Here is a 26,922-nt window from a genome sequence, read left to right on the forward strand (position 1 = left end):
GGGGTAAGCGTGTTGCATAGAAGTGCTGAGAAAGAAGAGACTACAATGTTGCTGACCTTACTATAGGACTCTTTCTACTTCCACCTTGCTCTACACCTATTTTCTTTTTTGCAGGACTTGGTAGTAAATTCCACTTATAATATCTAAGAAACGTGAAGGCAAAAACAGCAAAGATTACCTGCTGAGAGAAAGTCCTTAGTACGAGGTAGGGAGGGATAACTGTGGTATGGAACAATTCCTCATCATGATAAAAGGAAGAAGCATCTTACCTCCGGGTCCTCCTGGTCATTACTGCAGTTCTTTACTTTTTTTACTTCATTAAGACTTGGCATAGCAATTACCAGTTTAAAGGATGACTCTACTAATGTCAATTGAAATTCAAATTGCAGAAGGGGATCCACAAAGCTGACAAGAAAAGGGTGTAATCATTTAATTGATGAGAAACAAATGTAACTTAACCTTAGGGACTTTTTCTTAGTGATTGAAAACAAACCAATCAGTTGTGGTAGAGTTGATTCTTGACTCATGGAAACCCCACATGCATCTGAGTAGAACTGTGCTCCAGGGAGTTTATAATGGCTGTGACCTTTTGGAAATAGATTGCCAGCCCTTTCTTCTGAGGTGCCTCTGAGTTGATTTGACTCGTCTTCCTTTTTGTTAGTGCCAAATGCTTAGCAGTTTGCACCACCCAGGAACTCATTTTCTTGGTGATGGACAGAGAGAGTAATAGAAAATGATGTTTAGCTTTTGACTTTATATGGTACACGGATTTTAAATATTCTCTTCAAAAGGACAATCGTGTTTTAAACATAAAGGATTTTATGGAAATCAGCATGTATTTATTTCTCCATAGACATACTATTTGCAAAGGGTGGTTACATTCCCAGCCGAGCCCACAAAAGCCACACTAAGCTATCAGGGATTGAAATACATTACTGCCGCTTTTTCTCTAATCCGTGATACTACATTTTTAGCATTTTAGTATCTTTAGTATTAGAAGGCATCTTTAAATTGGTGGCAAGAGAGACCTTCCCATCAGCATCTGGGAAGTCAAGTTGTGCCACAGTTGTTGTTCCTTGGCATGTGTGATCTGAATGGGATCTCTTGGTAATAATCAAATCTTCAAATCTCAGAGAGATTGATTTGATTTATTCATGGGCTCTAGTGGATTTTTTAGTGGATTCACCATGAGTTGGAATCAACTGGACAGCAACCAACAACTGCAACAACCGTGGATTGTCCGTAGAATCTGAACAGCTAGCTATCAAAAGCTTCCAGTAGAACTCCAGTGGAAAGTATTTAACTTCTAGGGATACGTGTTTCAGTTAAGGAAAACTGAAAATTAAGTTTTGATGAAATAGGAAATAATGTCTTTCCAAATATGTTGTGATCATATTATCAATTCTAAAAATGCTAGAATCATCAAGGTCATGAACAAGGATAGGAAAGTAGCACGTTACCCTGAAGCCATGCAAACTGCTCACAGCCAAAGAATCTTCAAACTTTAAAGGTGAAGAAGGCTGAGAGTCAGACTTTGCTTGCGATACTAAGGAAGAAAGTTCCATGTAAATCCATGGGTAAACATGACCAATATTAATATGACACAAAGTAAAATTCAAATGAAAAAGTGTTAAGTGAGATATAGATGATCATTACAAAATAGTCAAAGGCATAGTTAATAAAAAGACATAATATGGACTTTCTCAAACCACAAACAAAAATTGTAAAGTAAATTTATTAGAGGTATAAGGAGAAATAGAAACACCATTGTAGGAGACGATTATAACATTAAATTATCAGTATGTGGTAGGCAATAAATAAATAAAACTACAAATATGGGATCTTTAATTAATAAGTTGGGTAAATACATTGTATTAAATGTGATTAAAAAAGATTATTTTTTAAGTGATCATAGGATGCTGACAAATATTTTATCATATACTCAGGTTTATAAAATTTTCGATAAATATAAAGATCATATGCTTTATTCTCTGATCAGAATGACAAATCTATTTTCAAAATAAGAAAATTCAAAGTACTTAAAATATTTGAGTATGATCCAGAGTTGTTCTCATTTAGAATGAGAGAAAAATAAAGAGCTAACCATTAACTTAAGATTTTAAACAGAACTAAAAGTGTAATCAAAAGAATGACGGACATAAGCAAAATAAATACATTATGAAATGTGGAAAAAATGAAAATAATCAGTATAACAACCCTCACTGGCAGGTTCAAATAAAGATTTAAAAGAGAGGAAGCAGAAATGAAATAATAGTTAAGGAAGGCTACATTAGTGAATAAAAGGAGTAAACTATCAAATGGATTTAATAAAAAACAAATAATTGATTTATTTTGCTGAAGTATGTAATTATGCATGAATATACAGCATCCATGAATCTTTATATGCCAAACACACTTGTCTAAATATGAAAAGCATCATCTATAATAAATCTGAAAAAAAATAAGACAAAACTATTATCTGGGAGATCTTAAAACACATTTAAGCCCCTTGCCATTGAGTCAATTCTGAATCATAGCGATCCTATAGGACAGAGTAGAGCTGCCCCATAGGGTTTTCAAGGAGCGGCTGGTGGATTTAAACTGCTGATCTGTTGGTTAGCAGCCGAGCTCTTAACCATTGTGCCACCAGGACTCCAAAACACATTTGGGTAGACCAAATAATAATAACAAAATAAAAATACAAAGTAGGGATCTTAATCTAGAGTCTGGCCTTTCATGAGCCCTGTAAAATAGCATGCAAAATTTTATGTGTGCCTATGTGTGTTTTTCTGGGGGAGAGTGTCCAAAAGTTTTTTCAGATTCCTAAAGGATTATTAAAAGATGTTAAGAAAAACTGATAGAGAACTTTTAACACCAGGCACTAGGGGTTTTACATGCTCTGCACGCATTATTATTTCAGTACATCTTTACAACAATACTAGAAGTACTATTGTTACCCTCAATTTATAAAAGCTGAGGCTTAGAGAAGCTAAATAATTTCATCAAAATCATGAAGCCTGTGAATTATGGAGTGAGTACCTGGTGGGTTTGAACTGACTACACCACCAGGGTTACCAGGCGCTGGAAACCCTGGTGGTGTAGTCAGTTCGAATCCACCAGGTACTCCTTGGAAACTTTATGGGGCAGTTCTACCCTGTCCTATAGGATGGCTATGAGTCAGAATCGACTCGACAGCAATGGGTTTAAATGTGTTTTAAGATCTCCCAGATAACAGTTTTGTCTTAATTTTTTCATATTTATTACAGATGTTACTTTTCATATTTAGACAAGTGTTGTTTGGCACATAAAGATTCATGCATGCTGTATATTCTATGAGTCGGAATTGACTCGATGGCAATGGGCTTCTTGGTTTATCAGATGCTACGTCTGTCTAACCCCAGAGTCTTCAGGCTTAACCACAATTTCTCTTTCTATTTAGGAGTCTTTTGTAAATTCTAGTTAATTCAATAAGCCAAGGTATATAAGAAAGTTAGTATTGAAAAATTATGGACAAAATTATTGTTGGCTCAATGAAATTACAAAAAACATAAATAATAAATAAGCAAAATGTCAAAAGCAGAAAAATTAATGAGTTTGTAAATTCAAAAAAATTATCAAAGAGTGAAAATCAGGTCCAAATTAAGTTAAAAGACAACCTCAAAAATGTCAGTCAATTTCACTTATGAGTATAAAGTTTAACTAAATTTTTAGAAAAATAATTTAACAAAATAATAAAAGGATAATATGAAACAACCAAATATGGTTTATCATTGGAATACAAGGATGGCCCAATATCCTGAAAACTATTAATGAATATATACCTAGCAATTGATTAAATAACAAAAAATAATGAATAATAACAAAAAACATGAAGAACAGGAATAACATAAGAGTCGAACTTCCAAATTTTAAAGTATTGTGTTGGAGTGGTTTCTTATGTTTCTAAGAAGACATGACCTACTTAAAAAAAAAAAGGGTAAGCTCAACCTAATATGGGATAAATATGCAAAAAAAAAAAAAAAGTCCCAGTTTCAGTATATCAGTAACTGCTTTCCAGAAAACAAAATTAAAAAGCAACCAAAAATATATCTAAGAAATTCGTGTACAAACATTCAGGATCTATACTAAAAATGTTTCAGACTTTCAAGGGAGATATCAATTAGGACTTGAGTAATTAGAGTGGTATATCATATTTATGGAAATCCTGGTAGTGTAGTAGTTAAGTGCTACGGCTGCTAACAAAAAGGTCAGCGGTTCAAATACACCAGGCACTCCTTGGAAACCCTGTAGGGCAGTTCTACTCTGTCCTGTAGGGTAGCTATGAGTCAGAATTGACCCAACGGCAGTGGATTTGGTTTGGTTTTGGTATCATATTTATAAATAGGAAAATTATTTATAAAATGCCATTTAATCCCAAATTATTTTTAAAACTCTGAAATCCCAATAAAATTTCAGAATGTTTTCACAAGAAATGTCAAAATAAATTTGCATTACTTTTGGAAAAATAAATTGGAAAGAATATCATAGGCTACTTTGATGAAAAACTTCAAGAAAATGAGGACGACCTAGTTCCATCAGATAATAAAACCTATTATAAAACAATGCCAAATTAAAACAGCACCTAAATAAAACTCTAAATCAATAAAATAGACTAGAAATACTACAGAAATACCCTAATGTGGGAATACCAAATAGATGGCTAAATACTATACCACTCTCTCCAGGTCAAATGTCTTCATCGTGGGATTAATTTGTTGTGGCAGAATTTCAACTTTGGTCAGAATGCAAGAATACAGCCTTGGTATTGTTGTTGAGTGCCGTAGAGTCCATTCCAACTCACGGGGCCCCTATAGGACAGAGTAGAACTGCCCCATAGGGTTTCCAAGGCTGTAAAGAGCTAAGAAAGCAGAATGCCACATTTTTCTCCTGCAGAGCAGCTGGTGGGTTCAAACTGCTGACCTTTCGGTAAGCATCCCAATACTTAAACACCGCACCACCGGGGGTCCTTAAATACAGTCCTAGAATCCCTTTTTTTTAATTAAAAATTTTATTGAGCCAATTGTAGCTTCACAAGCAATAATAGAGAGAGAGCCCGTGTATGCTTTATCCAGTTTTCACCAATGGCAGCATTTTGCAAAAACTACAGTAAAATATCGCAACCAGGATACTGACATTGATACAATCCACCAATCTTGTTCAGAGTTCTTCAGTTTTACTTGTGCTCGTGTGTGTGTGTGTGTGTGCGTGTGTGTGGTTAGTTCTATACAATTTTATCACACGCGTAGGTTCATGTACTCACCACCACAGTCAAGATACTGAACAGCTTAGAGCCCTTTTTAATCCGTAACTATTCTTTATACAGATCAATTAAAAAAAAAAAACTTTCAAAAGATTAAGTAAAACTTTGGAAATTAAGCATTTTGGAATAAGTATTATCTGTATCAGAGGCCAGGAAAAATTTTCTGTGATAGTCCAGATAATAAATGTATTAGGCTCTTTAGTCAGATCGTCTGTGTCAACTCAATTCTGCCATTGTAGTGCAAAACCAAAACCAAACCAAACAAACTAAACCCACTGCCGTCGAGTCGATTCCAACTCATGGTAATCCTATAGGACAGAGTAGAACTGCCCCATAGAGTTTCCAGGGAGCCCCTGGTAGATTCAAACTGCCAGCCTTCTGGTGAGCAGCTGTAGCTGTTAACCACTATGCCACCAGGGTTTCCTTGTAATGCAAAAGCAGCAATGAAGCCTTTGACTTCCAGGACAACACACAATACAGGGGAAGTCACCACAACTGGACTAAACCAAAAGCTAAGAAGTTTTCTGGATACAACCAGACACTTCAAGAAACAGAGTAGTCTGGGGACCATGGTTTCAGGGGACATCTAGGTCAACTGGCATAACAAAGTGTATCAAGAAAATGTTCTGCATCCCACTTTGGTGAGTGGCATCTGGAGTCTTAAAAGCTAGCAAGAGGCCATCTAAGGTGCATCAGTTGGTCTCAACCTACCTGGAGCAAAGGAGGATGAAGAACACTAAAGACACAAGGTAAATATGAGCCCAAGAGACAGAAATGGCCACAGAGACTCCAACAGCATGAAACCGGAAGAACTAGATGATGCCTGGCTACCACCAATGACTGCCCTGACAGGGAACACAACAAAGAATCCCTGCTGGAGCAGGAGAAAAGTGGGATGCAGACCTCAAATTCTCGTAAAAAGACCAGACTTAATGGTCTGAATGAGACTGGAGGGACCCCAGAGGTCATGGCCCCTGGGCTCTCTGTTAGCCCAAAACTAAAACCATTCCTGAAGCCTACTCTTCAGACAAAGATTAGACTAGATTATAAGACATAAATTGATACTGGTGAGGAGTGTGCTTCTTAGCTCAAGTATGCACATGAAACTATGTGGGCAGCCCCTGTCTGGAGGCAAAATGAGAAGGCAGAGGGGGACAAGAGCTGGCTGAATGGATGCAGGAAATACAGGGTGGAGAGAAGGAGTGTGCTGTCACATTGTAGGGAGAGCAACTAGGGTCACATAACAATGTGTGTATAAGTTTTTGTATGAGAAACCAACTTGAATTGTAAACTTTCACTTAAAACACACTAAAAAATAAAATTGGTAAAAAAAAAAAAACAAACAAACAAACCCATAGCCCTCCACTTGATTCTGACTTATGGCGCCCCGTGTGTTACAGAGTAGAACTGCTCCGTAGAGTTTTCTTGGCTGTAATCTTTACAGAAGCAGTTGCCAGGCTTTCTTTTGCAGCACTGCTGGGTGAGTTTGAACCACAAACTTTTAGATTAGTAGTTAAGCACAAACCATTTGCACTGCCCAGGGAACCTTAAGGGAGCCGTAGACAACACGTTAATGAATGGATGTGGATGTGTTCCACAAAACCTTGTTTATGAACACTGAAATTTGAATTTCATATAATAATCACATATCATAAAATATTACTCTTATTTTAATTCCCCACTCTTACATTTGGAAAAGAAACCCTGGTGGCATAGTGGTTAAGTGCTATGGCTGCTAAGCGAAAGGTTATTTAAAAAAGTAAAAACTGTTCTTATCTCACAATCTATACAAAACTAGAAGGTGCGCAGGAGTAAGCCCATGGTCATGGTCTGTCACCCTCTAGGCTGTATAATGAAATTGTGAAGAATAGATGGTATTAGTTCGTAAATTAAAATAACTACCATAGACTAACCAAAAAAACAGAACAAAATAAAACCGTTTGCTGTCCACTCTGACTCATAGTGACCCTGTAGGACAGAGTAGAACTGCCCCCTAGCATTTCCAAGGAGCAGCTGGTGGAGTCCGTCATTTAATATCATGTCCAATTTTTGCTTAGTTTTTATATTGCGTGATCTTTGTTACCCTTACTTATATAGACCAAAGTCATCAGAGACTAAAATCGTGTAATATAAAAACTAAGTGAAAATTGAACATAATATTAAATGTAATATAAAGTTGATTTTATACCAGAGGTCATACAAAAAAAGTAACAAATATAGCCATGACTCTATAAAACCAACTCTAACAATAAAGATAAAAAAATTAAAAAGACCATAAAAATGTCATGAGAAGTTTATAAAATACATACCATCACTAAAATCTTAATAAACTGGCAAAGAACATGAGGAAATTCTCATATGTGAAAATTCAGAAATACAGAAACATATGGAAAATATTGAGGTTTTCTTGTATTGAAATAAATACGAATTAAGATAACAATGGGGTATAATTTTGAACCTTCTAAATCAATAAATAGAAAAAAAGTGTGTGTATCTTCTAGTTGACTAGGCTTTGAAGAAATGTTTACTATTAGTGCAGTTCTTCAGGAGAGCAAATTGACAGCTTCTATCCAAAACCCTAAGAAGGTTTATCCCATTTGCCTTAGTTGGGTCCAGGGGAAGTGGACACCAAAGATGTATTAGGGATACCAGAGACTTACAAGAGAAGGGGAGAGGGATGGGAGGACGACTAGGGCAGGAAGAGTCTTAGACTACAGCAAGTTCCAGGAAAGGTTTGTCCAGGCTGACAGGGACTCCTCCAGCTGAAGTTCCTGTTGCAAGAGCTGTGTGCCCCACTATGCTGGGTCATTGGCAGGGGCATCCTGCAGGAAGCACTCCCTTCATGGGCATGTTGGTGGATCTACAGGGACAATAGCTGAGGCTGTCAGCCAATAAGTCGTCCCACAATAGTGTCGAATTTTCATGACTGCTTCACCATCTAAATCAGAAGCCTCACTCTTGGAAGGATATTTCAAGGAAATATTTCAGGAGAAGATAAAACCTTTTATGTATAAAGATGATTATCATATTAGTTTAATATTGGTATAACATAGTATAAAGAAAATTTCAGGATTTGGGAATATTATGCTGCCATTAAAATGAAATATGATCATTTAGAAAAATGGAAAACTTAGTAATGCCAAATGAAAAATAGAACTGAAAATTGAATATGCAAACTGATTATGACTCTGCCATTGTTATCTACTTATCCAGGCAATACAGAAATATTGGGAAGGAAGGTGAGAAAGGAAGAAGTAATAGTTGCTGAACTTGAATGGTGGAATTTGGAGTAATTTTTTTACTTTTCATAATTGTAATTTTTCTATTACATTTTAAAGATATTCAATCCATGAAACAAGAGAGCATCCTTGCTTATCATACCTGGAGTTCATGGCCAGGATCATAGCTTGCTTACTTAACAGGCCTGAGTATGCATCCAATAGGTAGGCAGTCACATACTCCTATAAGTACCAAGAGAAAGAAGAGAGTCAAAGATTGCAGACCTATGAGGCTGGTAACATCATATATAATTCTCCCTTTTCCAGAGACTGAAGGGAACCAACAGGACTAGAAAATATGCTCCAGTTCATAGAATTGTTGAGAGCGGACAAACTGTAATTTAAACCCAGGACAGCATCTTGGGTGGCCTTTTACATCCAACCACTGTGCTTACATAATTAGCATTTCCAGAAAGAATTCTGTAAGGGGTGCTCCTTACCAGGTTAGTACCTGTTAGATATTACTTAATGACTAAACTCCCATAATAGAATAAGAATCACATACAGTTCACTGAAGGAAATCCTGGTGGTGTAGTGGTTAAGAGCTATGGCTGCTAACCAAAAGGTTGGCAGTTCAAATCCATCTATGAAGCAGTTCTACTCTGTCCTGTAGGGTCACTATGAGTTGGAATCAACAAAAAGGCAAGGGGTTTGGTTTTTGTACAGTAAACTGTACAGCTGTCTAAAATAATTATTTAACCTTATAATTGATCATCAATAGGATTTCATTAAAAATTCCCAATTCTGTATTCGAGAAGCTGGAGAACTGTGAAAAACCTAAAAGAATAATCTGTTTTCTTCTGTGTATCCCACTCTTGCTGCATGCAAGCCTGTGTGGTTGTTAATATAAATTCTCAATCTCTACTTTTAGATACTGTAAAATAATAATGAGTCCTTGGGTGGTGCAAATGGTTAATATGCTCAGCTACTCATCAAAAGTTTAGCGTTATGAGTCCACCCAGAGACACATTGGAAGAAAAGGGCTGGTGATCTACTTCTGAAAAGCCAGCCATTGAAAACCCTGTGGAGCATACTTCTATTCTGACACACGTGAGGTGACCATGAGCTGGAATCAACTCAGTGCCAACTGGTTTGGTTTATATAATAATGACCTATCTAAGGAGATTTATTCCCTCTAAGACATACGCAAATGCCTGCAACTGATTACTCATCATCCTAAAAAAAGCTCTTTCTCTGCTCAATCCATGTTTCTCATTTGTCTGTAGCCTTGAGTGCTCTGTGGGATCTGTGTTTGGCCTCCTTGGTATGTGAGAACTCTACCAGTGGGTAGGGTAACATGCTTGACTATTTCAATTGCCTCATGTGCATACGAAAGCTGGACAACGAATAAGGAAGACCAAAGGAGAATTGACACCTTTGAACTGTGGTGTTGGCAAAGAATATTGAATATACCATGGCCTGCCAAAAGAACAAAAATATCTGTCTTAGAAGAAGTACAACCAGAGTGCTCCTTAGAAGCAAGGTTGGAGAGACTACATCTCACAGACTCTGGACGTGTTGTCAGGAGGGATCAGTCCCTGGAGAAGAACATCATGCTTAGTAAAGAAGAAGGTCAACCAATAAGAAGAAGGCCCTCAATGAGATGGATTGACACAGCGGCTGCAGCAGTGGGCTCAAGCATAGCAACGATTGTGAGGATGGCACAGGGCCGGACAGTGTTTTGTTCTGTTGTGCATAGGGTTGCTATGAGTTGGAACCGACTTGATGGCACCTAACAACAACAACATTAAGTCAGAGAAATGCCCTGATTAAGGTATGAGCTAAAAAATGGCGTTTCTCCACTAGGCGTAAACATCTGCTACGACCTTCCCGTGAAACATCGCATTAAACGTTCTCTAACACCCTCCTCTAGGCTGCGCTCAGCCGGAGTGGTGCAGAGCGTTTATTCTCCTTTCTCTAAAATATTCATATTCAGGCTTATCATTGATCTCGTACAACACCAAACATGATTTTACTTAATCTGGAGAGAACAATTCTTGTTATGTTGCTTGCTACCATACAGCACATGTTATTATTATTTAAAAAAAAAAAAAAAACCAGCTACTGTCAAGTCAGTTCCTACTCAAGGCAACCCCGTGTGTGTCAGAGTGAAAACGTGCGCCACAGGGTTTCCATGGCTGATGTTTTCAGAGGAGGATCACCAGGACTTTCTTTAGAGGTGCCCTCTGGGTAGGCTTGAACGGCCAACTTTTTAGTTAGCCGCCAAGCACGTTAACGACTTGAACTCCTCTTACTATTGCCTAAGGGACATAGCATCTTCTGTGTGGCAGACAACGGTAACTCACTGCAGCATGAAACCATGTGGTGATTTATCTGTCTTGATAGAAGACATTTTTCCCCTTGTCATCATTTTCATTGAATTTGGCCAGAAGTTTACCGGTCACCATCTTCGGGCAGTGACTACCTGAACATCCTGTCTGTAGATAAATAATGACCCTCTGGAGCTATTGCCTCAATAGGGGCTTTCTCATACACCAGGTTCCAACTTGTCTTAAGTCCTTGGAAATCAATTTTTATAGTACTTACAATATTCTAAATCACTGGTTCCCGGCATTGGCAGTGCATGAAGGGGCTGAAAATATTGATTTTGATTCCTAAACCACATCTCCAGAGAGTTTGATTTACTAGCTTTGTATTCGGGCCCAGACATCAAGAGATTTAAAACAGCTTCCTGGGTAATTATGATGTTCCAGGACTGAGAGACACTTTGCATGTGAACCATTTCCACTGAGTTCTGGAGTCTGCCCAAGAATAAACTATCATATCATGGATCTATAATATTATGGACCTCTGATTTCTATTCATTAGACAGCTTCTTTTGTTTTCATTAGGTCCCTGGGTGGCACAAACAGTTTGTGCTCTGCTACTAACCAAAGGGCTGGCGATTCAACTCTACTCAGCGATATTCCAGAAGGAAGGCCTGGCGACCCACTTCTGTAAGATTACAGCCATTGAAAACCCTATGGAGTGCGGTTCTGCTCTGATACACACGAGGTCCCCATGAGTCAGAATTGACTCAACAGGTAGTAGGTAGGGTTTCTTTTTGTGGAGTCAAATTCTTTACTACAACTCCATCACCAGGTTATTGTCCTGTCCACATTACTTGAGCATCACACCTTTTTGTGATTCACTGACTTACAGCATGTCCCTACCTTATCATTGGGCATGCTTTAACCCGTATCTAACTCCTTTATGTGCTGCTAATGTTTGCCTAATGTCAAAGGCCAATGTACGCTGACCAGAGGTAAGGCTTGTCTAACATACATATTGCTTCTCCAGTGGTGCCAGTCAAAGAGGTTACAAGCATTATCCAGGGATTTCACCTGCTTTCCCCAATTAGGCTTCTGTTATTGTTCAGAATATGTAACATGGCCAGCAGTGTTCCCAGAAATTCCTAAGTGCCTTCTCTAGCGTGGTATGACTATCATTCTGGCTTTAATTTCTATTATCCTGCTAAGTTCCCTTTTATTTCATCTTTAAATTCATCTTTAAATACTCCTTAATCTTTAGATACTCCTTAATCACTATGGAAGGAGCCCTAGTGGTATAATGGTAAAGCACTTGGCTGCTAACCAAAGGTTGGTGGTTTGAACCCACCCTGTGGTTGCAAGGAAGAAAAGACGTGGCAATCTGCTCCCATAAAGATTTCAGCCTAGGAAACCCTATGGGGCAGATCTGTCCTACAGAGTCACTATGAGTCAGAATTGACTCAACAGCACACAGCCACAGCAACAAATCACTACAGGTCTTCACTGGAACTTCAGTGAATGCTAAAATAGTCACAATCCTGGAAATCTGTACTTTCGTGATATGTTTCGTAATGCTGGGTTCTAGGACCAGTCTGGTGGGGCTTAAGCATCTATTTATATCAATTATTTTGGCTTCCTTCTGTAAGCCAACCATCTGCTTTTTATATACATTTTATATCACTGACTTATTTATTCAATATCTGTTGTCATTATTGGCCAGAAAAAATGGAGCCCTGCCAATTTGACTAGTTTCTTAAATCTCGGATGTTTCAAATCACATATATAGGATGTGTGTTTCTGATACCACATAAGACTAATCATTTTTTTCTGAGGAAATTTGAACTCCCCTCAAGTAATTCCCAAAGGGAGCCATGAACTTGGTCATCTAGGATACTATGTCAGTCTTCACTTTTTCCTTTATCTCCAGATCACTAAAATGTTGCCATTCTCTGACAATAGCAAAATATCAAAACTATGGAGAGATGAGGCATCTAAACTGAACGCATGAATATCCAGCGTCCTTACGTTTCAGACTTCTGCTCTGTGTCAGTGCCTACTGAAGGTAGCAACACTATTGCCAATGCTCTCTCATGTCTACCAACCCTGCCAAGGCCAAATGTTGAGAAAGGTGATAGCTATGCCTAGAATAAATGCACTCCCTATTCTAAAGCTAAACTATTTTCTGCTACTGCAGAGGCCACCAGAACCAATATAAGTGCACTGGGCACTATCAATACTTCAGTTCTTTCAAGTTTTACTTGTTCTCATATTTATTGCCTTGCTTATGACACAAGCTCTGGGGAAGGCTGGTGGAAAATTCCTGAAAGAAAGTTACTGTGCTGTACACAGAATTGCCCTCACCTCTGTCATTGTTCCACGCCATGTAAACCAGTGTGTGCCTCAATGCTCTTTCCTTAGAAAGTTCTTTTCTAGGAGGATGCTCACCCAAGCTTCTCCACGCACTCCTAGAAGGCCTGCCTTACTGATTCTCCAGGGACTTTAAGAATGTAGGATGACCAAAACACAAGTCAACACATTATTTCAAATAATTTTACTCCAAGGCCTTCCTATAAACTTGCCCAACAAGACACACCCTAATCTATTCCTATTTCAAATTACACTCCGATTTATTACCCTTTCAATTTTAACAAAGCCTTTCCATTACTAAGGAGTCCTGGTGACGCAGTGGTTAAGTGCTCAGCTGCTAACTGAAAGGCTGGTAGATTGAATCCACCAGCGGTCCAAAGGGGAAAGAGGTAGCAGTCTGCTTCTGTAAGGATTTCAGCCTTGGAAACCCTGCAGTTCTACTCTGTACTATAGGGTTGCTCTGAGTCAGAATATAACTCTGTGGCAATGGGTTTGGTTTTTTGGTTTTCCATTATTAATTTCCTTAATTTTTGCAGGTAAATTTAATGTCCCAATGAGATGAACATTCCTTACTCTTATGCCCACAGAAAAATTAGTTTCAAAACATCTTCCCTTCCTTATTTTGTACTTTTTGCTCAGTCCAAAACAGGGGATTTCTCAAATGCCTTTTTGGAACCTGGGTCTCTTTCTAGAAGGAGGCATCTGGAACATCTTCCATTACTTCTGTGTATCCCCTTTAGCATCATCAAAGTTGAATTAACCCCTAGCTTTCTTGTGGCTCCCACCTCCCTAAAGCTCCAGAGAGTCTAAAGTACACATACAATTACCACCTACCCCATTCCCCACATATTTTAGAAAATATGTAAAAGTCTCAGAACCAAGGATGGCCTTTAAAGCAGGTTACCAGCTAAATACCAATTACATCATTCAATAACATTCCCTATGCTACAGTAATGACCCAAATTCAACGTATGATGCCATCTATGCTCATATAATTATCATCCATTTTCAAGAGCAGAAGTTTGTTGTTGCTGGAGAGAGGGAAAAAGAAAAAAGATTCTTGGTTTCAAATTCTCTCTAGGGTGCTAGACAACCCATGCCAATAACGCAGAGTCCATTACTTGTAGATTGAATTCTTCACTGGAAAAAATCACCAATCAGGGATTTAGGTATGACATGAAAAAGCCCATATCTAAGAGGCAGAGCCAATGTGGTGCTATAGACAGGAAGCACCATGCCATCCCTCTGCAGTGAAGACCTGAAAAACTAAGTAAAACAGATACAAACCTCGATACTAGAATCCTAAGCATCAAATGAAAGAATAAAGAACTAGATGAAGCACTGAATGGAAGAAACCAACAGAGAACAGAGAATGGAGAGATCTGTGGAGTGGAGGTCCCCTGCCAACTAACGTGGCACAACTTTGCCATCTTGGAGCACAGTCAGTGGTGACCCTCGACAGGGAGTATGGGAAGGCAACTTCACAGAGTTCCCAAAAAGAGACAGAGCACATAGTAACCAGAGAAACACACTTTCCCACCTCTCTTCCTTCTGCCCCATACACTGTCTCTGCTACTTCCCAAGAGACAACAGTCACTGTCAGAGAGGCACCGGCTCGCTGCTGCCCTGGGTCTGCCCTGCCACCAATGACCAGCTCCCTCAGCACCATATTTTTCATTATTTTTCTCCTTTGCTTTCTCCCTTTTCCTTCTCCCTGCCACCTAGCCCTCTGTACTGCCTTTGCCCCATCCTGACAGGCCTTGCTGCACCATGCTGTGAGAGAGACACCAACTTGCTGCCACAACAGTTCCACCCCACCCCTGATGGCTGGTTCCTACGGTACCATATTTTTGTTGTTATTTTTTCCTCCCTCTCTTTCCTGTCCAGCTAACTGGGATCTTCTAAAAATTAAACAGTTAGGCTCATCAAGACTTCACCAAAAGACTAAAAAGAGAACCTACAGACTGGGAAAAATTTTTGGCTCTGACAAATCCGACAAAGGTCTAATCTCTAAAATCTACAGGAAAATCCAACACCTGTACAACAAAAAGACAAATAATCCAATTAAAAAATGGGCAAAGAATATAAACACACACTTCACCAAAGAAGACATTCAGGCAGCTAACAGACACATGAGGAAATGCTTGCAATCACTAGAATTTAGGGAAATGTAATTCAAAATTACAAAATGATACCATCTCACCTGAACATCATTGGGGCTAACTGAAAAAAAAAACAAAACAGGAAATGTTGGAGAGACTGGGGAGATTGGAACTCTCATGCACTGTTGGTGGAAATGCGAAATGGCAAAACCATTTGGAAAAACGATATGTGATCCAGCAATCTCACTCCTAGGAATATACCAAAAAAAACCCGTTGCCATCGAATTAATTCCAACTCATAGTGACCCTATAGGACAGAGCAGAACTGCCTCATATGGTTTCTAAGGAGAAGCTAGTGGATTTGAACTGCTGATCTTTTGGTAGAAGCTGAGGAATATATATCCCTGAGTAATAAAAGCCATCACACGGATAGCCGTAGGGACACCTATGTTCATTGCAGCATTATTCACAATAACAAACAGGTAGAAACAACCTAAGTGCCCATTCAATAATGAATGGACAAATTACAGCACATATACACAATGGAACACTATGCAATGATAAAGAAACAATGATGAATCTGCTAAGTATCTCACAACATGAATGAACCTGGAGGCATTATGCTGAGTGAAATAAGTCCATCACAAAAGGGCAAATAGTATATGAGACCACTATTATAAAAACTCATGAAAAGGTTTACACACAGAAAGAAACAATCTTTGATGGCTATGAGGAAGGGAAGAGGTGGAGAGGGAAAAATACTAATTAGACAATAGATAAGTGGTAACTTTGATGAAGGGTAAGACAACACATAATACTTGGCAACTCAGAACAACGTGACCAAGGAAAACCACAGAAGCTTTATGGACACACTAAACTCCCTGAAGGATTGAGTTACTGGGCTGAGGGCTGGGAACCATAGTCTTGGAGGAAATCTAGTTCAATTGGCATAACATAGTTTATAAAGAAAATGTTCTACGTCCTACTTTGGTGAATAGTGCCTTCTTAAAAGCTTGCAAGTGGCCATCTAAGATATACCTACTGGTCCCACCCTGTCTGAAGCAAAGGTAAAAGAAGAAAACCAAAGACACAAGGGAAAGATTAGTCTAAAGAATGAATGGACCACAATTACCACAGCCTCCAGCAGACTGAGTCCAGCACAACTAGATGGTACGCAGCTACCACCACCGACTGCTGTGACAGGGATCATACTAGTGTGATCATGACAGAACTCCTTAGCAAAGTTCAAAGGGGTTTTCATGACTGGGTCCATACCTGCTTATCTACACACAACTCCTACAACTTCCCCTCACATTGTCTTTATTCTAGACATACCTATCATCATGGGTGGATGCTGTGGTATATTTTTCAGACCCTCACACCCCCATTTAAGGACAGAAATACTCTTTCTCATGGTGCCAAAAGTGTTGGGAGCTGCTATCTCCAAGATGAGCAGTCTCTGAGAATTCCTTCAGCTAAAAAGAGTCTCTTGGCCTTAGATCATACGCCCTGCCTGAGGTCAACCTGCCCCCCATGACTGGCTGATATGTGGGCATTAAGGTCCAGCCCTCTTCCCTCAAAGTAGAGCAACTCCAAAAGGCCATCCCAGTTCTAGAGCTCCCACAAGTAGTAGCTGAGAGCTGTTTTGAAACTGCATTGCAGTTCAACTCTTCCCTTTACCCAGTCCTGCTTCCTTTACCCAGCTATCCCCAAGAACTGATCCCAATAGCACAACCAATAAACCTTTTTGGATGCAAATCTCCGTCTTAAAGTCTGCTTCTTGGGAAACCCTGCCTAATATATCTGTAGTTGTACAAATGTATGTTGCTGTTTTCTTTCCCCATGCCTTTACAGGCACTATTTCCTTTCCCTGGAAGGTACCTTACTTTCATCCAATTGCTCTACCCATCCTTCAAAGTTCTGCTCGAGCCTTCTCTGACCCAAAGTCTGCTTTGAAGTTTCCTCCAATGTCCTCCTATCATTCTCTCTCTAGCATAACTTCTAATAAACTTAAAACAATTTCTAATTAGTGACTTATTTTTCTTTGTCCTCAATTAGACTACAAGCAATTTGAGGCCGGTATTCAAGTTTTGTTCTATTTTGTAATTCCAAGTGTTAATAACTGACACATAGCAGATGCTCGGTAAATATTTGTTGAGTGATTGATTGGTTGAGTGAGTAAAATGTTAAGCTGAATGTTTCAGACTCTAAGACCTATAACAATTTGAAAAGGTTAAAGCAATAGAATATGGTTTTACTGACAACTGTTCTCTGGACTGGGAAAAATCAATTTGTCTAATGACTCTGATCAACTTTTTATGTTAAGTATCAGAGACTTTGACTTAGGGATCATGAAGTAACAGTGTATAAAAGTTTTAATATTCACCTTGGCCTATTTTTCTTTCTAAGTTTAGGAGATTACATGTCTTCTTGTGGAAACACTTTCCTACGTCTTCTTTGTTAATTTGGGTGTGGGTATTAAAATGGTGGCAGAATCTATCAGAGGCTTAGGCTGGGGAATTTCAATACAATTTAAAAAATAGTGGATGGATACCCACTAACAGTGCTGTGCTACGCAATGCAGGGAGTACAAATATGAGTAATCGAAATCTATGTCCTCAGCGTGGAAGGGCAGAAGTCTGTCCAAAGGCCTAGAAAATAAAATGTCATTATTATTGTTAGTTGTTATCGAGTCAGTTCCAAAACGGAAAAGGAAAGATCCAAAGTTTGAAGATCTGAAGGGGCTAAAGTTTGGTAGAAGGGTTTTCACAGTGATGATGACATGGAGAACATGAGTTAGGAGACAGCAGACCAGTTAGAAGATGGGGGTGGGCAGGAGAGACAGGGTGGGTCTTAGCCTTTTGAATTCATGTTGAAGGTCATTTCCAGGGTCACAGTAGGAAGAATAAGAACATGCTGTTTAGGGAAGAAAGTGATAAAAAGAATTTTCAACCAAATTGCTTTTTTTCCTTCTACCATTCCCATGCATTTTGAATATTTAACCCAGCCTCATCATAGAGGCAGTGAACAAGTCTTTTTTTCCTCCAAGTGACTTCAGATACATTAATGTCCTTATAGAATATCACTTACAGTACGGTACCATTTCACACTGGGCTTCACAGTCTGGAGATGACTCACTAGACAGGAAGAAGAAGGAGACTAGTTAAAAGGAAATGAACATGCTCCCGTAACATCTTAGTGAGGGCTTATCTCCAAACCCGAAGCTAGTATGACCTTGATGGCAAAGCCCAATACAGATACCACGCACACACCCCACATACCACACACACACACTCACACTCACACACCACACACTCATACACACCACACACATACCACACACACACCACACCACACACACACCCTACATACCACACACACATCACACCCTACGCACCACACACACACATACACACCACACACACACCACACACCACACACTCACATGCACACAACACACACACCACATGCACACATACCACACACACACCACACACTCACACGCACCCAACACACACAGCACACACCACACACACATCACACACCACACACACACCTGTACACCACACACACACTCACACACCCTCACACATACCCCACACACATCATGCACACCCCATACATCACACACAATACACACACACCACACACAATGCACACCCTCACACAGCACACACACAGCACACACGCACACCATGCACACACAGCACACACGCACTTGTGCTAAAACTAAAAATTCATTATGAATATTACTACACAAAAATATTAGCAAACAGAACACAGCAGCACATTTAAATAATAATGCACTATAACTAAGTGATTTTTTTTGTTTGTTCCAAGCATACAAGGTAATTGAATAAAAGAAAACCTATAATATACTTCTCAACATTAATTGTTAATACAAAAAAAGACACGATAGTTTTTATTGAGTTGAAAAAGTTTAATAAAACTTAAAATCTATTCCTGATAACAATTCTTAATAAAAATAGACATGTAGTTAATGTCTTGATATGATATATAAACACAAAGCCAGCATCATATATAACAGGGAGATAATTGGAAGTATTCCCGTTAAAGTAAAGAACAAGACAAAGATGAGCATTATTACCACAATTATTTAACACTGCTGGGAGTACCATTCAGTATTACTAGAAAAGAGAATGAAATAAGCATGTTAAAATAGGACAGGAAGAGATGAATTATTTTTTGATTAACTTCATAGGAAAGAATAAGAGTGCCTTAATTTTTTGTGTGTGTGTGTGTATTACCAGAATGATTTAATTAGAATTGTTTGGGAAAATTCACTTGTAAAACCATTAGAGTATGGTATGTATTTGTGTGTAGCCTTTTGATAATTATTTTCACTTCTTCCATTTTAATTGCTCTGCTTAAATTTTCTATGTCTTCTGGAATCTTTTTTTTTTTTTTTTTAATAAACTTCTCTCTTTCTTAGACTTTCAGAAAAGTTGCAAAGTTAGAGTTCCTGTATATCCTTCACCAAGTTCTACCTAACGCTAACATCTCACATAACAATGTTACAGGTGTCAAAACTAGGAGATTGACATTGGTACAAAATTACAGAGCTTATTTGGATCTCACTAGTTTTTCCATTAATGTCCTTTTCCTGTTCCCAGATCCAGTCTGGATCTCGCATGACATTTAGTTGTCCTGTCTCCTCGGTTTCCCCTAAACTGTAGCAGTTTCAAAGTTTTTCCTGGCTGTTCATGGCCTTGACAGTTTGGAAGAGTACTGGTTATGTATTTTGTAGAATGTTTCTTAATTTGGGTTTGTCTGATGTTTTCCTTGTGATTAGAATGGGAATGTAATTTGAGGGGGAAGAATACCACAGAAGTGAAGAGTACTTCTCAAGGTGAGAAAGTACTAGATTTGGAATTTATTCATTAGTTTACTGTTTTTCTCTGATTGAATTCAGTATTGTGAGTAGATACGGCTGGATTTGGGCGGCATCAACCGGGAGTATCAGGAAGGTGCTCTGAAGAGACCCTGAAAGCTGGTTATATAGGTCCTTGTTGTGTTACTTTCTCAGAAGATAACATCAAAGCACAGCAAGTTTTCAGGGTTCCTTGATTACAGAAACAAAATCACAGCCTTTAGTCAGACCCTGGAGTTCCTGTTTCTGGAAGCTGGCTGCACATAGATAATTTTCCAAAAGAACCTAAGGCCAAACTGGCCTGCTAGCTGCTTAATAAGCTATCATTTGACCTGAAGGTGACTTCAGGAGCCAGTTCCTTCAAGCCTCAAAAGGACACCTCAGGGCAAATAGCTTGGGTAGATCACCCCATTTCCATGAACCCTGAAATCTGGGTTCCAGGAAAACCAAAACAATTTTGTAATATGGAATAGTTTAGTTAGCAAATGGTTATTTCCTAAACCCTTTCGATGGCACTGTTTTTTTTTTATTATTATTATTTTTAGTTTCTAGGTTTTTTGCACCATAGCTAGAGAATATTTCTGCTATTTCTACATTTTGGAATTTTTACAGAAATTTTTGCTGTAATATATGGTTACCTTTATGAATATTCTATGGACATTAGAAAAAAAAAGCCATGTTCTTTGTTTTCATGAATTAAAACAAAAAACCTGTTGCTGATGAGTGACTTCTGACTCATAGAGACCCTACAGGACAGAGTATAACTGCCCCATGGGGTTTCTAAGGAGCGCCTGGTGGATTTGAACTTCTCACCTTTTGGTTAGCAGCTGAGCTCTTAACTAACCACTGTTCCTCCAAGGCTCCTTTTCATGAACAGACATTGGTATATGGTGTCTCTCTCTCTCTCTACATGCACACACACACACACACACACACACACACTTTCTCTACTTCTCATCCCCTCAAGCCTTACCTTTCTGCCTCCTTGATGTCACTTTGACAGAGGTGAGTTAAAGTCTTCTACTACTAATGCTGCAAGAGTGTATTGGTACATAAACAAGTACATGCCTCTGTGACTTTTTTTTAATAGTTTTCTTTACAATTTTGAAGCTAGTATGTCATACGGCATGTAGAGTGTGTTTTCAACTGCTGCATAACAAATTGCCACAAACTTAGAGGCTTAAAACAATAGCCATTTATTATCTCACGGTGTCTATAGCTCAGAAGTACTGGCTTAGCTATGGCGGGTTCACTGCTCAGGTTCTCACACAGCTAGAATCAAGATGTCAGCAGGATCTCCTATCTTATGGGACACTTGGGGTCCTCTTCCAAGGTCATTCAGGTTGTTAGCAGAATTAAGTTTTTGAGGTTGTAAGACTGAAGGCCCTGTTCTTCAGCTGGCTGTTGGCTGGGGCCTCTCTTGGTTCCTGGGAGTTCTCTGCAGTTCCTTGCCACGTGGCTGCCTCCATAGAATCTCTTGTGCTTCTAGTCTCTGACTTCTGTCTCTGACCTCTAGACCCAGATATAAAGGGCTTATATGGTTAGATCAGGGCCACCCAGATATTCTCCCTTTTGTTAACTCAAAATCAACTGATTATTTCTTTAATTACATCTGTAAAATCCCTTTGCCAAATTACTTAACATACTCATGGGAGCAAGAACCACTTATATTCAGAGGTTCAACTGATATTCAAAGGGAGAGATTTATGCAAGGTGTGTACACTAGGGGACAGGAATATCGGGGGCCGTCTTAGGTTCTTCTTACGCCACAGATTTCGTAATTATTATATCTTCATTGTGGATTATGGCCTTTCTCATTACTTGGTGCTTATTTAAAAAGTACATTTAATACTTAATTTTAAGCCTGGAATTCAAGGTTGTCTAAATTAAGATCCCAGTTCTTAATTTGTTGTGATTGTTTATATTTTTCTGGTATATTTTTTTCTCCCCATCTTTTTATTTGCAATCTTTCTGAGCCACTTTGTTTTGTAAGTGCCTCTTGTATGAAGCATATTGCTGGATTTTGTTTATAATTTAACCAGACCCTTTTTTTTCTTTATAAAAAACAAAAAACCAAACCCATTGCTGTCGAGCTGATTCTGACTCATAGCAACCCTATAGGACATGGTAGAACTGCCCCAAGGAGTGGCTGGTGGATTTGAACTGCTGACCTTATGGATTGCAGCTGTAGCTCTTAACTACTGTGCCACCATCTCTTTATGGATGAGTCCAATACACTTTTATTTATTTATATGACATATATTTGGTGTTATTTTGTTACCATATTTTACATTGCTTTTTAACTAATTATTTGTTATTATTTCCCTTTACTCTGTGTGTGTGTGAGAGAGAGAGAGAGAGAGAGAGGTGTCTGTGTGTTTCCTTAGTATGAAAAGCTTATATACTCCTGTTGTGAAGATGATTTGGATAACTCTAACTTTATGTAATGTATTTATTTCTCAAAACTTCAGAAAGAATTGGTCGATTCCCAATTATAAGTAAAGATAAGATTTGTTCATTTGTTTCCTCCCGCCCTCACTCCCCGTATGATTTTAGCTGATTAAATTACTTTTCGTAGTGACACCTTTTTGCTTACACATCTATTATTTAAAAAATTACTTACCGACCCTTAAGTTTTAATGATGAAGAAATCAGTGTGCTTACTTACCTCCCACCTGTCTCCAATTTCCTTTCAAATTATTATTAGTTACATACATAATTGCTATACTTTCAGGGTTTATAATATTTACATTCAGTTCTGTAAGAACAATCCCTACCTTCCTCTAAGTCTTATCCGTACATTTAAGGACATTCCCTGCACACCGTCAGCCCTTCTTCAGTCATCCCTTATTAGCTAAAGTTGGTTTTCCGTTAATTTATTTAAGTGGAGCTTGTGGGATACACTCTTTGGATTCTTTTATGTTCAGAATGTTTGTTACGCTTACATTTTAATTATAGTTTTTCTACATATAACATTCTAGAGCCACATTTTTTTCCTTGAGAATTTTATAGATATTGCTCCATTGTCATCTAGTATTGCTTGGAAAAGGCTAAACTTAACTAGGTATTTTTTTCTCCTATGTAGATTACTTGGAACTTTTTCAGGATTTCCAAAGGATTCCTTGTTTATCTGTGAAATTCAGTAACTTTACCAGGATATATCTCATCATTAATTGTTTTGAGTAAGTTTTCTAGACATATAGTCTGTCTTTTCAATCTCTAGATGCATGAAAAGTTTTATTAAAATTTTTATTTAAATATTTTCTTCTCGTCTGTTATTTTTGTTCACTTCTTTGGAGGCATCAATAATGCTTATATCTTTTTATACATCTCTTTAGCTTACCTCCTCCTTATCCTTCACACTCCTTACTGTTTTTAGGAATGTTTATTTTCTTTGAACTATTTCTAACACGGCCTTTGTTTTTGTGAGACAAAACCTACTTTCTTCCTGAGCTGCATTCTTTCTTTCCTTAATTCTTCTATCTCTACTTTGAGATGGCATTTTAGAAATAGGTTTGCTTCACTAAGATTAAAAATATCTTTTTCATCTGCTCTGTGACAATATTTTTCAGTTATTTATCTGTTACTGATTTTTTGTTACTTTCACTCCTTTTTTTCTTGTAGAATCTTTGTTTAGGTCTTATGCCGATTCTTTTTTAGCAATTGCTCATCATTGAATGAAATGATCGATTCTTGGATCAAACATTTGCAGGAGTTTCCTGTAGAGGAAGGGCAAGTTGAATTCTTCTTTTAACCCATAATTGTATGTGCAGATTAATTTTTTTCGTTTTAATTTGCCCAAGCCGTTTGACCCAGCAGCTTCAGAACTGCAGTAGAATTTCTTTCCTCTACCCTGCCCCAGCTGTAACAATGGCTTGTCTGTGTAGTCCAGCTTCACCAGCTTATCCTTCATCAAAATCAGATCCAAAGAAGCTCCTGTAGTGTGCACACCCCTTGCCATTTCTCTGTTTAAGCTGCTCACCTTGCTACCTCCGTGCTTCCAGCATGGATTTCTGTGGGTACCAACACGTGGTTAAGAACTCCATTCCAGAGACGTTTACTTACAATTCAGCTCTTACTTCATATCTGGATTGCCTTCATTGTTCTTTCTAAACATTTCACATCTTATTAAATGTATGCTGCTAGTCAGCCCTATCAGAGACATTGCTTTAGCTAAAGTTTGCTTTGAATATATGTATATATAAAGAGTTTTTAAGACAGGCCTGGAATTTCCCCATGATATAATTTTTGCTATTCCTGTGTATACAATACATATTATATATATGTAATTTATTTTAATAAATAATGGCCAACTTTTTTTTTTGATGGATGATTCCATTTATATGAAATTCAAGAAAAGACAAAACTATGACAGAAAGATCAGTGGTTCTCAGGGGCTGGGAGTGGGGGTAGGGGGTAAATGCAAAGGGCACGAGGGAATTTTTTTTTTTTTTACTGTATTTTTATTGTGCTTTTTTAAGTGAAAGTTTACAAATCGAGTCAGTCTCTCATACAAAACCTTGTATACACCTTGCTATATACTCCTAGTTGCTCTCCCCCTAATGACACAGCACACTTCTTCTCTCCACCCTGTATTCCCCGTGTTCATTCAGCCAGCATCTGTCCCCCTTGGCCTTCACATCTCCCCTCCAGACGGGAGCTGCCCACATAGTCTCATGTGTCTACTTGAGCCAAGAAGCTCACTCCTCACCAGTATCCTTTTCTGTCTTATAGTCCAGTCCAATCCCTGTCTGGAGAGTTGGCTTTGGGAATGGTTCCTGTCTTGGGTTAACGGAAGGTCTGGGGACCATGACCTCCCGAGTCATTCTAGTCTCAGTCAGACCATAAAGTCTGGTCTTTTCATGAGAATTTGGGGTCTGCATCCCACTGCTCTCCTGCTCCTTCAGGGAGTCTCTGTTGTGCTCCCTGTCATGGCAGTCATGGGTTGTAGCTGGGCACCATCTAGTTCTTCTGGTCTCAGGCTGATGTAGTCTCTGATTTATGTGGCCCACTCTGCCTCTTGGGCTTATACTTACCTTGTGTCTTTGTTTGGGGTTCTTCATTCTCCTTTGATCCATGTGGGTCAAGACCAATTTTCCCATCTTAGATGGCCGCTTGCTAGCTTTTAAGACCCCAGACGCTGCTCTTCAAAATGGGATGCAGAATGTTTTCTTAATAGTTTTTATTATGCCAGTTGACCTAGTCATCCCCTGAAACCATGGTCCCCAAACCCCTACCCCTGCTACACTGGCCTTCAAAAAGTTCAGTTTGTTCAGGAAACTGCTTTGCTTTTGGTTTAGTCTAGTTGTGCTGACCTCTCTTGTATTGTGTGTTGTCCCTCCCTTCGCCTAAATTAGTTCTTGTCTGTTATCTAATTAGTGAGTCCCCCTCTCGCTCTCTCCCTCCCTCCCCCCTCTCGTAACCATCAAAGAATATTTTCTTCTCTGTTTAAACTATTTCTTCAGTTATTAGAATAGTGGTCTCATACAATATTTGCCCTTTTGCAACTGACTAATTTCAGTCAGCATAATACCTTCCAGATTCCTCCATGTTATGAAATGTTTCAAAGATTCATCATTGCTCTTTATTGATTCATAGCATTCCATTGTGTGAATATACCATAATTTATCCATTCATCCATTGATGGGCACCTTTGTTGCTTCCATCTGTTTGCTATTTTAACAGTGCTGCAATTAACATGAGTGTGGATATAACTATTCATGTGATGGCTCTTACTTCTCTAGGATATACTCCAAGGAGTGGGATTGCTGGATCATATGGTAGTTCTATTTCTAGCTTTTTAAGGAAGCACCAAATTGATTTCCAAAGTGGTTGTACCATTTTACATTCCCACCAGCAGTGTATAAGTTTTCCAGTCTCTCCGCAACCTCTCCAACATTTATTATTTTGTGTTTTTTGGATTAATGCCAGCCTTGTTGCAGTGAAATGGAATCTTATTGTAGTTTTGATCTGCATTTCTCTAATCGCTAATGATCATGAGGATTTCCTCATGTATCTGTTAGCCGCCTGAATGTCTTCTTTAGTGAAGTGCCTGTTCATATTCTTTGCCCATTTTTAATTGGACTCTTTGTCTTTTTGTTGTTGAGTTTTTACAGTATCGTGTAGATTTTAGAGATCAGGCGCTGACCGGAAATGTCATAGCTAAAAACTTTTTCCCAGTCTGTAGGTAAACTTTTTACTCTTTTGGTAAAGTCTTTGGATGAGCTTAGATGTTCGACTTTTAGGAGCTCCCAGTTATCTAGTTTCTTTTCTGCTTGTTAGTAATGATTTGTATATTGTTTATGCCATGTGTTAAGGCTCCTAGCATTGTTCCTATTTTTTCTTCCATGATCTTTATCATTTTAGATTTTATATTCAGGTCTTTGATCCATTTTTAGGTAGTGTTTGTGCATGATGTGAGGTATGGGTCTTGTTTCATTTTTTTTGCAGATGGATATCCAGTTATGCCAGCACCATTTGTTAAAGAGACTGTCGTTTCCCCATTTAACTGACTTTGGATCTTTGTCAAATATCAACTGCTCATGTATGGATGGATTCATGTCTGCTTTCTCAATTCTGTTCCATCGGTCTATGTATCTGTTGTTGTACCAGTACCAGGCTGTTTTGACTACTGTGGCAGTATAATAGGTTCTAAAATGAGGTAGAGTGAGGCCTCCCACTTTGTTCTTCTTTTTCAGTGATGCTTTACTTATCT

The 26,922-nt window shown here is 38.5% G+C and overlaps 1 protein-coding gene across 1 annotated transcript in view; it reads right to left on the reverse strand.

The window, feature by feature from the left end:
- Nucleotides 1–14,883, reverse strand: part of MROH9 (maestro heat like repeat family member 9) — a 107,273-nt gene extending 92,390 nt beyond the window's left edge. Inside the window, exons 1-3 of the mRNA XM_049875725.1 lie at nt 14,755–14,883; nt 8,681–8,760; nt 270–405 (exon numbers count right to left, since the gene is read on the reverse strand). Of these exons, the coding sequence (XP_049731682.1) occupies nt 270–405; nt 8,681–8,760; nt 14,755–14,883 (345 nt within the window). The remainder of the gene's footprint in view (nt 1–269; nt 406–8,680; nt 8,761–14,754) is intronic.
- Between the last annotated feature and the right edge of the window lie 12,039 nt (nt 14,884–26,922).

Source organism: Elephas maximus, chromosome 3, assembly GCF_024166365.1.
Source record: "Elephas maximus indicus isolate mEleMax1 chromosome 3, mEleMax1 primary haplotype, whole genome shotgun sequence".
NCBI classification, from domain to species: Eukaryota; Metazoa; Chordata; class Mammalia; order Proboscidea; family Elephantidae; genus Elephas; species Elephas maximus.